This window comes from Phacochoerus africanus, chromosome 1, assembly GCF_016906955.1.
Source record: "Phacochoerus africanus isolate WHEZ1 chromosome 1, ROS_Pafr_v1, whole genome shotgun sequence".
In the NCBI taxonomy this organism is placed as follows: domain Eukaryota; kingdom Metazoa; phylum Chordata; class Mammalia; order Artiodactyla; family Suidae; genus Phacochoerus; species Phacochoerus africanus.
The window spans coordinates 276,012,855-276,025,853 of record NC_062544.1 but is presented as its reverse complement, the minus strand read 5'-3'; the positions used below and the strand labels follow the sequence as shown (position 1 = coordinate 276,025,853).

Below are 12,999 nucleotides of genomic sequence, written 5' to 3'. Positions count from 1 at the left end.
CACTGAGCCACGACGGGAGCGCCCTGTGAAGGTTCTCGAGCTTTGTTCTAGGACACATTCAGGTCACTTAGAAACGGTTTGATCCTTCCCAGTCTCGCTTTTACGTTCTTAGTATGTGGGACCAAAGCAACAGTTTGTCCGGGATGAAATTTGCGCCACAACTGGGGTAAAATCCTTCTCACACGCGCCCCTCTCCCTGTGAGCTGAGAGGATTCCTCCGTGGCTGGTGGGAACAGGAGCTGCTTCCAGGCAGGTGAGCCCGGGAGTGTCTCCATCTATCCCTTGGGCGGTTCCTCCCCAGCCTGGGGCAGCTTCCTCACGTGCACTTGCTGACGGGCGCTCAGCTGAAGGCTGCCGCCCTCTCCCCGGAGCACTCCTCTCCAGGACTCCACCTTGTCCCCTCCGGCCACCGGGCCTCCCAGCTCTGTCTCCCCAACTCAGAGTTCCCCAGTCTGTGTCTTGGTCTGCCTCCCTGTGCCACAGCCCGGAAACTCTTCCAGGGGTGAGCTGGGACAGTCAGAGGGTCGCCTTGGTTCCCGTCTCTCAGGCATCCTGGCCTTTGTTGTTTCACGCCTAGTGTCTTGAACATCCTTGGTTCATTCCTTCGGTCACTTTCTGGTTGCTCGAGGGGGACAGGGGATCCTGGTTCCTGGCATGCGCTCCTGGCTGCACGTGGAAATCCTGGCTACGCCTTGCTGGGGTGTCAAAGCCGAGGAAGACAGAACAGGGGTACGGAAGCGGCCCTGGGTGGGACGCTGGGGGGAGCTCCAAGGGGCTCTGCTGCTTCTGGGGAGAGGCAGAGAGCTCGCAGGACAGGTGCATCCCGGTCCCCTGGCATGGCTCAGCCTCTCGCAGACCTTGTCGCCCCAAAGCAGGGGCTGCAGGCATGGACACGGGTTCTCTGCTCCATGGTTTCTGGTGATGTCTACACTGTTGGACAGCCCCCTGTTTGAAGACCACTATGTGGCTGTGCAGCTGTTTGAACCAAGAAGGAGTAGCTGATGATTACCATTTTTCTTCTTACTTTATTCCAAGTTTTTTTGTTTTAACTGCCAGCATTATTCTTGTAAAAGTCTTCATTTGGGGGAAAGCAGAGGAAAAAAAAAGAGTTTGATTTTTCAAGAAATATTATTAGTGGTAATAATATTCTGTTGGTAGTATATTCCAGGATTGCTCATTTGGGCTAGTCATTTCAGTTAGTTTATGTTTGTAGGGAGGAGCTCGGAGGCAGTGGGCTGAGCAGAGTATACCTGTGAGCCGGCTTTCCCAGCTGCCCTCCTGGCTGGGTCCCCAAGACCTGCACCTGTTGGGATTTCTGTCAGGGGTCCACATGTCACCTCTGTCCTCTGGCTCATGGGGTGTTTGTGAGGAGCAGTGGGAGAATCCTGGTCAGGGTCGCAGGCATCTCAGAAGTGGAAGGCATGCTGCTTATCGCCACGGCCGGGGAGACGGTCTCTTCTCCAGCTTCAGCAGGAGTTAAGAGGAGCAGGAAAGAGACTCACATTTCTGGTCCCTGTGCACACACAGAGCTGACAGTGGTGGGAGGCACCGAGAAATGGAGTGCTCGTGTTGCACAGGCATCATGGAATCGTTGTGTGTGTGTAGTTACCGCTCTATTTTATTTCCCATAGAATTTGTGGTGGATTGTCGAAAATTTGTGGATTCAAATGCCCTGGGCCTAACGGTCACGGCCCTCAGCAGCTACGACCCCCAGATGCGTGCCGCGGCCTACTCCATCCTGGCGGCCTACTACTCCCACGTGGAGGGGGCGCGGTTCCGGGAGCAGTCCCAGGTGAGCGGGCTGGGGGGCTGCCCATCCCCCCGGTGGAGTAGGATGCCTGAGGCGACCTCTGATAAAGAGCCAAAGTCTGTCTCCTCCCGGGGGAGACGCCAGGGGTTGCCTGGGGTCCCTAGTCCCCGGGAGGTGGAGGGTGCGCTCCTCGGGAACGCTCTCCTTGTGCCGTGTAGGCAGAGCCGTTCTGACTTCTGTTGACTCTTCCCTTGCTCTGAACTCGGGTTGCAGCAGCTGTCATCCAGGACACAGAGCCTTAAAGCCGTGCCCTGAGGTGGCAGGGACAGGAGTGCCTTGGGCGGTCCCTGGAGGGCGAGGCCACCCTGCAAAGCTGTGACTTAGGCTGCACGAGACAAGGCCGGTCCTCGCTGTTCTGAGAAGTCTTCAATTTTGTTCTTCCCTCTTTCCTGGCTGTAAGGTGCTGTACCTGCTGGACGTGGTCCGGAACGGGATCCGAACTCCGAACATGAGACTCACCTTCACCTTGACTCTCTTCATTGCCAAGGCAGCCTTGCAGATTTTGAAACCAGGTACCACCGATAGAATTAGGTCGACGGGAGTGGGAAATATCGGGGCTGAGCCAGTCCGCTGGGAGGGGGAATCTCACAGGTGTAATCTGTGCCCCACGTGTGTGAGAAAGGAGGGGTCGGGGCCCCCCAACCCTCGGAACACCGACCGGGGGGGGGGTCACCTGCGTGCCCACCAGCAGCAGACGGTGAATACATGGCAGTGTCAGGAAGTTCTCCGGGGGCTCCCGTGGGATGAAATCCAGAACAAAAAATTGAGTGCAAAGTGCGGAGGCGTGTGCAACGGGAAAGAATGCCTGTTCCAATTTGCCTTCAGGTGTATAGAGCTGTGGTGGGAGCAAATCAGAGTTCCCCCCAGAGCGACCGCTTGAGGGGCCCATGGATCCGCACACCAGAGGTGTAGGGGAGCCTGACCCGGGAGCCCCATGCTCAGGGGCCAGAGTCAGCGCTGTCACTCATTTGGAAGATGCGCAGCCTGGGGGTCCCTGCACAGGTGTCACCAAGGCCCAGAACACGGCTCTCTTAGTTCCTCACGTCAGGGCGCTGCTAAGTTGTTAGCACAAGTCAGTCATAAGACCCTTTTTTTTGGTTATTAAAAACCGTAGACTGGAGTTCCTCTTGTGGCACAGTGGAGGAGAATCCGACCAGTAACCATGAGGTTGCGGTTTCGATCCCCTGCCTCGCTTAGTGGGCTGAGGATCCGGCATGGCCTCGAACTGTGGTTGTGGTGTAGGTCATAGACACGGCCCGGAGCCCATGTCGCTGTGGCTGTGGTGTAGGCCAGCAGCTGTAGCTCCAATTCGACCTCTAGCTTCTTTATACCGAGGGTGTGGCCCTGAAAAAGAAAAAAAAAATAGCATATTGATACAGTGAGGGACACTAGGGCTCTTTGAGTGTCACATGCTTGTGTTCAAATGAGGAAACAGCCTCCCAGTGAGGCCCCCAAGGTTAAATAGCTTGTCCAAGGCCCCACAGTTACTCTGTGGTCAGGTTGCTGTTAGGCTTCAGATCTGATTTTCATCAGCTCCCGTATCATTTTGTGACCTGGTATTTTCTTTACCTTGGAAATTGTGAGAGGAAAGAAGGTAATTAGTTGTAGGCTCTACAGACAGACTCTTCTAAGACGTCCTAGCAGAGGTCACAGCGGATGGTCTTGGCCTCGCGGCCTGTCTTTGCCCCCCTGAGCGCGCTCTGTCCCACACCAGCCCCCGGTCCTGGTGGGCACAGGGCAACAGATGTCACGAGTGGGCCGTGAGGCTGCAGGCAGGAGGCCGTGGTCCAAAGTCGGGACTTGGGGAGGAGGTGGCGGCCCCCTCACTCCAGAGCCAAGCGGCCTGGGGTGCGCCTGAACCCCCTTCGCTGTGGCAGTTCCCTCGGCGAGAGGCGTTGGGCTGGGTGTCAGCCCTGTGCTGGCCTACATGCAGCCGGGCCCCACGCTGCCCACCGGCTGCAGGAGCTCAGGCTGTGGGCCAATGAGCAGAGAAACAGCTTTGTCGCTAAAGGACTTGACACCCCAAATGGTTTCTGAGCCTCGAGAGAAGCCCAGATGCTGTGCAGACCTAAGGTGTCTTACTGCATTTTAATTCTCGAGAACTGACAACCTTGATGGGGCCTGGAGAGCCCCGCGAGGGCGGGGTTTATGTCTGACCCCCAGGGCCCTGCGCCCCGACTCCAGGCGACCACAGGGTGTCTTCTTGTGCCTCTGGGAGTGACTGTCCCTGTGTCTGCAGAGGAGCACATGTACTTGAAGGTGAACAAGTTCCTGCTGTCCCACGAGAACCTGAACATGAACAAGGTTCCAGGCTTCTACCAGTTCTTCTACAGCTCGGACTTCGAGGTAACGTGCCTGAGGTCCTCGGGCTCTGAAAGCCTCCCGGGTGGGGGGCCCAGCCGCTGCGCTGCTGCCCCGTGGAGACCAGGCCGCATGGCACGGGGGCAGCAGGGGGCCAGGGCCCGCATGTGGAAATGCTGTCCATCCCCTGAGCCGATCCTGCTTGGCTCCCCGGAGGCCTCGTGTCACGGCATCCTCGTGGTATGTTCTGGGTGAACCACTGGGTAGAATACTGATGTGCTTTTCCAGAACGCCCCTCTGCGTGAGCCCAGCTCAGTGTTTAAACTTGACCTGGTCCTTTATTCCTGACCTGGGGAAACCACATCAGAGAGGAGAGCGCGGGTTTTTAATAACATACCCAGAAATGAGGGTCATCCTCGCCACCACTTGAAAATTGTGGTGTTTGGAGTTCCCGCTGTGGCACAGCGGGTTAAGGATCTGCCACGGGTGTCTCTGTGGTGGCTCAGGTTTGGTCCCCAACCCAGTGCAGTGAGTAAAGGACCCCGTGTTGTCTCAGCCGTGGCGCAGGTTACACTTGCAGCTCAGATTCTGTCCCTGGCCATGGATGTGGCTGAAGAAAAAAAGAGAATCCTGTTTGAAGAGTTTTCAGAGAAAAGAGTCTTCGCTTATTTAACCACAGTTTCTTGTTCGCTTGGTTCCAGCAAAAGACGGAACAGGAGTGGGTGTTTGGGATTCTGCGCCAGGGGATGCGGGACAAGCACTGTTACGAGCTCTGCGCCAAGCGGGGCGTCCTCCACGTCGTCCTGTCCTTCTTCAGCAGCCCGCTGTGCGACGACACGGCCAGGGTAGGCGGCCCGCTCAGGGTTTCATCTGCAGGTCAAGTCGCTCCCCTGCCTGCCCACCCAGGTCCCCATTCATATCTGTGGCCACGCCCGAGGACAGGGCCTGTGAAGAGGGGGGTGCTTGTGAGTAACCCGGAGGCTCTGGGGGGGGCGAGAGTTCTAGAAACACATCACCCCTAAGTGAGTGGGGTCCTTCGAGATGCTCTCGGGCCACCTGGATGTCACACGGAAGCTGTAGACCAGCAGAGCTCAGCTGGGAGGGGAGTTAGGCGGGAGAATGCCTGTCTCACAGCCCACGAGGGAGCCTGCACCTCAGCTCTGCCCCTGGGACAAGAGGGCCCGTCCTGAGAACTGGCGAAGAAAGGGCTTTGGTAATTTGATTACCTTCTAGCCCCCAAATCCACCATCCTCATTAGAGTTTATTCCACTGTGTTTCTGATATTCTGTAACATGTGGGTAAATAGGAGTGGGCTGGGATTCAGAAACACAGTGGAATAAACTCTAATGAGGATGGTGGATTTTTGTGTTTTATGGCATGTGGTAACTCCAGCACCCAGTTAACAGCTCCAGGAGAGTCTTTCTGTCCTTTCCAAGTGGTGAAATCCAGGCAATGGGCATTCTCCTTGTGGCATAGTGGGTTAAGAACCTGACTAGGATCCATGAGGACATGGATCCACTGGCTCCACTCAGTGGGTTAAGGATCCGACATTGCCATGAGCTACAGTGTAGGCTGCAGACCTGGCCTGGATCTGGTGTTGCTGTGGCTGTGGCTGCAGTGTGGCTGCAGCTCTGATTCGACTGTCAGCCTGGGAACTTCCATAGGCTCCTGGTGCGGCCCTAAAAAGACCAAAAAAAAAAAAAAAATCCCAGGGATGAAATGAGCTGCCCGCAGTTCCTGGCTGGGCCAGAGTGGGGTCACACTCTCAGGCTGCCTCGGATGCAGGCCATGTGCCCTCTGTGCCCGCCTGTGTCCTCTGGCTGTCATTGAGGGGAAGGGTGGTCCTGCACACTTATGGACTTAGCAGATGTCACAGGCAGCCACTGCTGTAACTAGAACAGACCATCTGTTTTTTGTTTGTTTTTTGTCTGTTTGTCTTTGGCAGGGCCGTATCCTCGGCATATGGAGGCTCCCAGGCGAAGGGTTTAATCAGAGCTGTAGCCGCTGGCCTACACCACAACCACAGCCATGCCAGATCCGAGCTGAGTCTGCGACCTCCAGCACAGCTCACGGCAGCACCAGATCCTCAACCCACTGAGCGAGGCCAGGGATGGAACCTGTGTCCTCATGGTTCCTAGTCAGATTCGTTAACCACGGAGCCACGACGGGAACTCCAGACCATCTGCGTTTTAAAGCCCTCCTCGGGTCAAGTAAGTCGGGTTTTCCCACTGAAGAGCAACTCTGTGTTTGGGTTTGCAGAATTGGATTTTGGAAATTCTGCAGAGTGCCGCCCGGGATGCCAAATCTGCCTATGAGATCCTGCGGGACTACAGCCTCTTAACGTGGATTCTGCACATCCTCGAGAGCAAGTAGGCACCTTTGTGGGGGGGCGGGGGCGTGTGCCGGAAGGGATGGGCAGAGACCATGGCATCGCCTGCTGGTTCTGGTGTCACCTGAAAGTGTCCTGTAGAATCCGTGTTCTCGGGAACAGCATCCTCTGCACACCTAGAACCAACCTCCAGCGATGCCTAAATGGCAGTTCTTCACTTCGAATCTGTCTCCTGAGCGTCTTGTCTGCCGTGGGACAGCAGGCCAGCTGCTGCCTGCATTAGGCGGAGGCCCCACTGGCTGACCTTTCTGTCTCCTCTGTGCAGTCCCCCGGAGCCGCGTCCCCCATCACCATTTCAGGGCTGCTGCAAGGAGCAGGGTAGCAGGAAGGAGCCTCCAGTTTCAGGAACGCGTCTGTGGTGACGCGGGTTACAGGCATCCGCTTCTTCCCAGGATCAAGGGCCAGTGCTGAGCAGCCTCAGGGCTGGAGTGGGGCTTTGTCTTGTTATCTGGGCTGTGTCACCGGGTGGCTCAAATAACAGGGCTTCATTTTCTCACATCCTGGAGGCTGGAAGTCCAGGGTCGGGGGGCCAGCCTAGTGGGGTTTGGTGGCCTCTCTCTTCTTGGCAAAGAGACTGCCGACTTGTCGCCACGTCCTCACATGGCCGGAGAGAGAGCCCAAGGGGCTCTGGTCCCGTCCTCTTCCTACAGAACATTCATCGCATCACGGGGCCTCCGTTCTCAGGACCTCATCTAAACCGAGTTACCCCCCAAAGGCCCCGCCCCAGATGCCGTCACGCTGGGGGGTTGGGGCCTCAGCCTGTGGATGGGGGGCGGCGTGCCCACAGTTCAGTCCGCAGCTTGGTCTCTTGATTCCTAAAAGTCTCCTAAGTTTGAGGCTGTGTGAAAAGATGAAGCCCTGTCTCAGCAGACAGCTCTGGGTGGGAGGGGGCTTTCTTTCAAACAGCTCTCTATGGTGATAAGCCCAGGGTTATCCAGGCTCTTTTGTGCTTTTATTTTAGTTTAGTTTAGTCTAGTTTTTTAATTTGTTTTTTGCTTTTTAAGGCTGTGCCCACAGCATGTAGAAGTTCCCAGGCTAGGGGTTGAACTGGAGCTATAGCTGCCACCTATACCACAGCCACAGCAACGCAAGATCTGAGCCGCATCTGTGACCTACACCACAGACCACGGCAATGCCGGATCCTCAACCCACTGATCGAGGCCAGGGCTCGAACCTGCGTCCTCATGGATCCTAGTTGGATTCGTTTCCACTGCACCACGATGGGAACTCCCTTGTGCATTTTTCTAAAAGGATGTTTACAGCATTCTCCAAAAGGAAGTAACATCTCCTTATCTAGAACGCGTCTCTGGACAACTCAGCTCTGGGCAGTTTTGGATTTATAAAGTCAGCATTGGCTGATTATGGCCCTGGCCCTTACCTATTTTAGGGTTGAGTTCTCGGGGGCGGGATGGCTCTTCTGGCGCCGCAGTGTCTCTTGGTTGGGACCAAGGTCATTGTCACCTTAGAGAGGAGGGTTCGGGCCTCACCCTGGGGTTAAGCTGCATTTCCGTAGGAGGCGCCCTGTTTTTAGACGCTGGGCCCGTTTGGGGGCTGTGGGAAGGTGGAGGAGGGGAGCACATAGAATGGTTGGGGGAGGGGAGGAACGTGCCACACCACCACCTGGGATGGCTGCCACCATTGCTGTCCCCTCCGTGGCTCCCACCCCCCTCCCCTCCAGCAGGTGTGGCTGGGAGGTGAGGGTGTGACAGAGGGTGGACTTGCCCACATTGGTTTCAGGTTTCTGGAGACTCAGCTGCTCTGCAACGTCATCTCCCTGCTGCACACGCTGTGGGTGACCAACCTGGGGGACAAAGGAGAGGAGGTGGGGGAGCAGCCTCCTTGCACGCTTGGGTCCCAGGAGCCCCCGAAGCTGCTGGCCCTGCACATGGTCAACGAGTTCCTCTACGTTCTCCTTGCACTTACGAAGCACCTGAGGTGAGCCCCTCCCGCGCCAGGCCTGACCCCGTGGTCGGGACTCCTCAGGGAGGCTCTGGGCCAGAGCTGCTGTCCCGTGGGGTGATGTCAGGAAACCTGTTTCAGCTGCTCCTCTTTCCTCTTCACCTTTCTGAGGATCCTGTCAAGACTCTTGAGAACTTTTCATCTAAAACATGTCCTACCAGGGAGTTCCCGTCGTGGCGCAGTGGTTAATATATCCGACTAGGAACCATGAGGTTTCAGGTTCGATCCCTGGCCTCGCTCAGTGGGTTAAGGATCCAGCGTTGCCGTGAGCTGTGGTGTAGGTCGCAGGTGTGGCTCCGGATCCTGCATTGCTGTGGCTGTGGCGTAGGCCAGCGGCTACAGCTCTGATTAGACCCCTAGCCTGGGAACCTCCATATGCCACAGGAGCAGCCCTAGAAAAGGCAAAAAGACAATAAATAAATAAATAAAACATGTCCTACCAGATCATTCTTAGCAGGTGCACCATATTCCTGCATTTTCATCTGCCCTCTTTGGAATTAAGCTGTTGGTTCCCTTGGGGGGGAGCTCAGGTTTCCAGTGTCTCCCGTGTTAGAACGAGCTGTGTGCACTCGTATTTCTGATTGGGAAACAGAGGTAAGCTGATAGGAACCAGAAGGTTTTCAGCAAATGGGTTGTTATCTCAGAATGAAAACTTCCTTGATAAAGAACAGGGCATTTGGTTTTCTGCTCTTCTGAGTTCAGTTGTTGCATCAATACCACCATAAGCCACATTTCTTATTTGGGGTCGTCCAAAGACATGCCAGTCTCTGAGAAATGATTATTATTTAGAGTAAACAGTTGTCATTTTAAAACTGTGTGGAGCAGGGGTTTCCCTGGTGGCCTAGCAGTTAAGGACCCAGTGTTGTCACAACTGTGGCTCAGGTTCAGTCCCGGGCCTGGGAATTGCTGGATGCCATGGGTGTGACCAAAAATAAATAAAAATAAGAGATGCTTTTAAAAACATCCTCTAAAAAGTTAGGTATAAAAAGAACTTTCAGGGAGTTCCCTTCATGGCTCAGCAGTTAATGAACCCGATTAGGATCCATGAGGGTGCAGGTTCAATCCCTGGCCTTGCTCAGTGGGTTGAGGATCCATCATTGCCATGAGCTGTGGTGTAGGTCATTGATGCAGCTCAGATCCTGTGTTGCTGTGGCTGTGCTGTAGGCTGGCAGGTGTAGCTCCGATTCGACCCCTAGACTGGGAACTTCCATGTGCCACAGGTGTGGCCATAAAAAGCGAAAAAAAAAAAAATTGGAGTTCCCAGGTGGCTCAGTAGGTTAAGGACCTGGCATTGTCACTGCTGTGGTTCAGGTTACAGCTGTGGCACAGGTTCCATCCCTGGCCTGGGAACTTCCACATGCCCCCAGCAAGGCCAAAATAAAACGTCGTGTGGAGCACATAGTTTTCAGTTTTCAATTTCTCAGAGCCGAGAGGGATGTGTGGCCTCTTGCTGCCCGCCGTCAGGTCTGGCCATCGGTGGTGCCGGCCCAGGGCTTTGCTGAGCCTTGCACTCAGTCTGAGTTCTTGGGACGGAGCGGATAATCGGCACTCCTGGAGGGTCATTAGGCTGCTGACGTGCTGATCCCATGCTGGGGTCCACGCTCTTGTCCATGGTGAGGGGACACCCAGCTTGTCATGGACTGTTTGCACCTCCGGGTCCGGGGCTGCAGGACGAGGAGGCGGCTCGTGCCCAGCCTCCTCCTGTGACATTGGTTCCCAACAGGCCCACCCTGGCCTCGGCCCAGCTGGCCGACTTCTTCGGGGCGCTGGACTCCGTGCTGAGGTACCGGGCCACCGTTCTGCAGGCCTTCAAGGCCATGAACCGCTTCACCGTGAACGAGACCGTGCTGTCCACCAGGGATGTCCTCGTCCTCCTGCACAAGTGGAGCCTCATCGAGAAGGATGTCCGGCTCCAGGAGGACCTGAGAGCTACCGCGGAGAAGCACCAAGTCAGGGAGCTGCTGAGTGAGTGTGGGGCCTGATGCTGCACCGCCTCCCAGGCTGTGCTCGCACCCCCTCCAGCCTCCCCAGGGCCTCCGGCCTCTCACCCCCTCCCAGCCTCACTCCCAGAGCAGGCGGGCCTCAGCAGTGGGGCCTGGCACCTTCGTAGCCCTCTAAGGGGACACGGGGGACCTGGCTTAGAGTTCAGCTCTGCTGCTGACGGTGCTCAACTGTTGGCATAACAGTCCCGGTGAAACACTGAGCCTCGAGGGGCTCCACGCAGGGGACACACAGGGGACAGGGCCTGTCGGAGCCCAGTCTGGGAGCTGTCCCCCCTCTCCACGGCCACCCCACCCTCACCGCCTCTTTCCTCTGTGTGTGTGTGTGTGTGTGTGTGATAGAAATGCTCAAGGAGAAGAACAAGCCCGTCGTGCCAGCCCGGGCCAAAGGCCCCCGGGGCCGGAAGAGGAGGCCCGGCGAGGCGGAGGAGGCAGCCGACCCCGAGCTGCCGGCGTCCACCTTGGAAGCGTGCAAGGGCCACGTGCGCTCCATCCTAACCCACTGGGGCCCGGCCTTCCCCGGCCCGGGATCCGAGAGCGAGGCCGCGGGCCCCGTGTGCGCCATCACCTCCCTGGTGGCCGGCTGGCTGCTGCGCGCGGCGGCCCAGAGCCCGCCCAGCGGAGCCGAGACCGCGGGCCTCCTGCGCTGGCTGCGGAGCCACGTGCTGCCGCGGCCGGCCGTCGCGGGCCACCTCCTCGGGGATGGCGCCGTGCAGAGCGGCCTCTTCAGGCTGTACAGCCAGGCTGGGCGGCGCCCAGGGGCCGGCGGGGCCCGAGCAGAGCGTGGCCTGCCTGTTCAACGAGGTCATGCTGCAGCTGGTGGCCGCCCGGGGCCCTGCGGGGACCCCCCTGCAGCTGGCGGTGGAGGCCCTGCACCACTCTTCTCTGCACGAGGAGGATGAGGCTGAGCGAGGTAACAACCGCCTCTGGGGTCAGAGGCTGAAGAAGAGCTGGTGGTGGGGGGGGGCACGGAGCACCGCCTGGTCCTTAGAGCCGGTTGTTAAGCCCTGGGGTGGCCCCGCGCCACCCTTGCGGGACCGCAGAGGCTGCCCCTGGCCCCTGCGTGCGAGGGGAGGGGCCATCTCTGCCTCTGCTTTTGGCGGAAACCTTTAGTGTCGGTGATGCTTACAGCAGAGAAGGATGCTCTCAGCTTGCAGCCTCGTGTCCCCTCTTCCCCCTCCCAAAATAGAAAAATAAAATGAAGGAGTAAGATGAGCCCCCAAGTTGAGCAAAGGCAGAAGCCATTTGCCTCATCCGCATGCCTGCTGCAGGTTGCCACTGGAGGCTTTGCAGAGCCCCAGGTCCTGTGTATGTGTGTGGGCAGGTGGCTCATTTTCCCACTGACAGATTGCCATCCCTGTTGTCGCCCTTCCTCAGCCACCGCTGCATTCCTGGTGTCGCTGTACATTAAGGACATCTGGCTGGGGGCCCAGCGCCCTGAGAGCCTCTTGACCCACGTCCGGATGGTCCTCGATGCCACAGAGGACCGGCAGGCTGGTGACGAGGAGCCCATCGTCAGGCTCTGCAGGGACCTCACCGCGGCCGCCCCCGACGCTTGACCCCCTGCCAGCCTGCGCCTCTGGCTCCAGGTTGTAGGAGTTGGGTTGAGTCACGGAGGCTCTGCGAGATGATGAGCTCTGTGTATTGACTGGGTGTCCTGACCAGAAAAGTCGGCTCAAGGGACCGCGTGTGAGAAGTGGCCAGAGTTACAGTGGGTTGGGGACCTTCGAGCCCTGAGCCCCGCTCAGGGAAGACCCTTCCTCTTAGAGGTTCACTGTTCCTCAGAAAAATACCTCAAATTGAGGTAGCACTTCTGAGCACTTAAGGGATTCATGGATATTAAAGCTGCAGTGTTGAAAAATCTATCAGAGATGTTTCAGGTTTTCTTTTTATAAGAAGTCCTAGCTCAGCTTCATGTAACTTTTTAAAGAAATAAGCCCTGCCAGTATTGTGTTAATTATTTTCTTAAATAAAAGGATGCTAACACTGAATCCTTAAAGTATAAAACTGATTTGACTTCTGCTTTGGAAAGACAGCCTGTATTTTCTAAAATTGTGTTTCAGAAAGGGGATTGTAAATTTCATAACTCATTAATAAATGTCTATTTTTCTTAGGTTTTTGTGTTTTGTTTAATTGATTTAATCACAGGCTAGTTTTATTCCACAGACCTGCATTTTAGAGGTTGACATTTGACTTTTTGGGGGGGGGGCTTTTTAGGGCTGCACCCGTGGCATATGGAAGTTCCTCGGCTAGGGGTTGATTCGGAGCTATAGCTGCCGGCCTACACCACAGGCACAGCAATGCTGGATCCTTAAGCCACTGAGCGAGGCCAGGGAATCGAACTGGCAAACTCATGGATCCTAGTCGGGTTTGTTACCACTAAGCCACCACTCAAATTCTGAGATTTCATTTTCAATATTCATATATTGATATCTTAGCTGATCAGGCATTGAATATGGAATTTCATGGGCTTCCTAGATAAAAGTCAGTCCTGTTTATTTAAAGCTCTGCATGTACCCACATTGCTCCCACTAGGCTGG

General features: G+C 56.3%; 1 protein-coding gene across 1 annotated transcript in view; it reads left to right on the top strand.

Annotated features, from left to right (window-relative positions):
- Nucleotides 1–12,572, top strand: part of URB1 (URB1 ribosome biogenesis homolog) — a 72,048-nt gene extending 59,476 nt beyond the window's left edge. The window contains 10 exon segments of the mRNA XM_047795472.1: nt 1,632–1,792; nt 2,211–2,322; nt 4,050–4,156; nt 4,813–4,956; nt 6,371–6,480; nt 8,238–8,435; nt 10,183–10,424; nt 10,802–11,199; nt 11,201–11,372; nt 11,837–12,572. Of these exon segments, the coding sequence (XP_047651428.1) occupies nt 1,632–1,792; nt 2,211–2,322; nt 4,050–4,156; nt 4,813–4,956; nt 6,371–6,480; nt 8,238–8,435; nt 10,183–10,424; nt 10,802–11,199; nt 11,201–11,372; nt 11,837–12,018 (1,826 nt within the window). The 3' untranslated portion in view covers nt 12,019–12,572.
- Nucleotides 12,573–12,999: the final 427 nt, after the last annotated feature.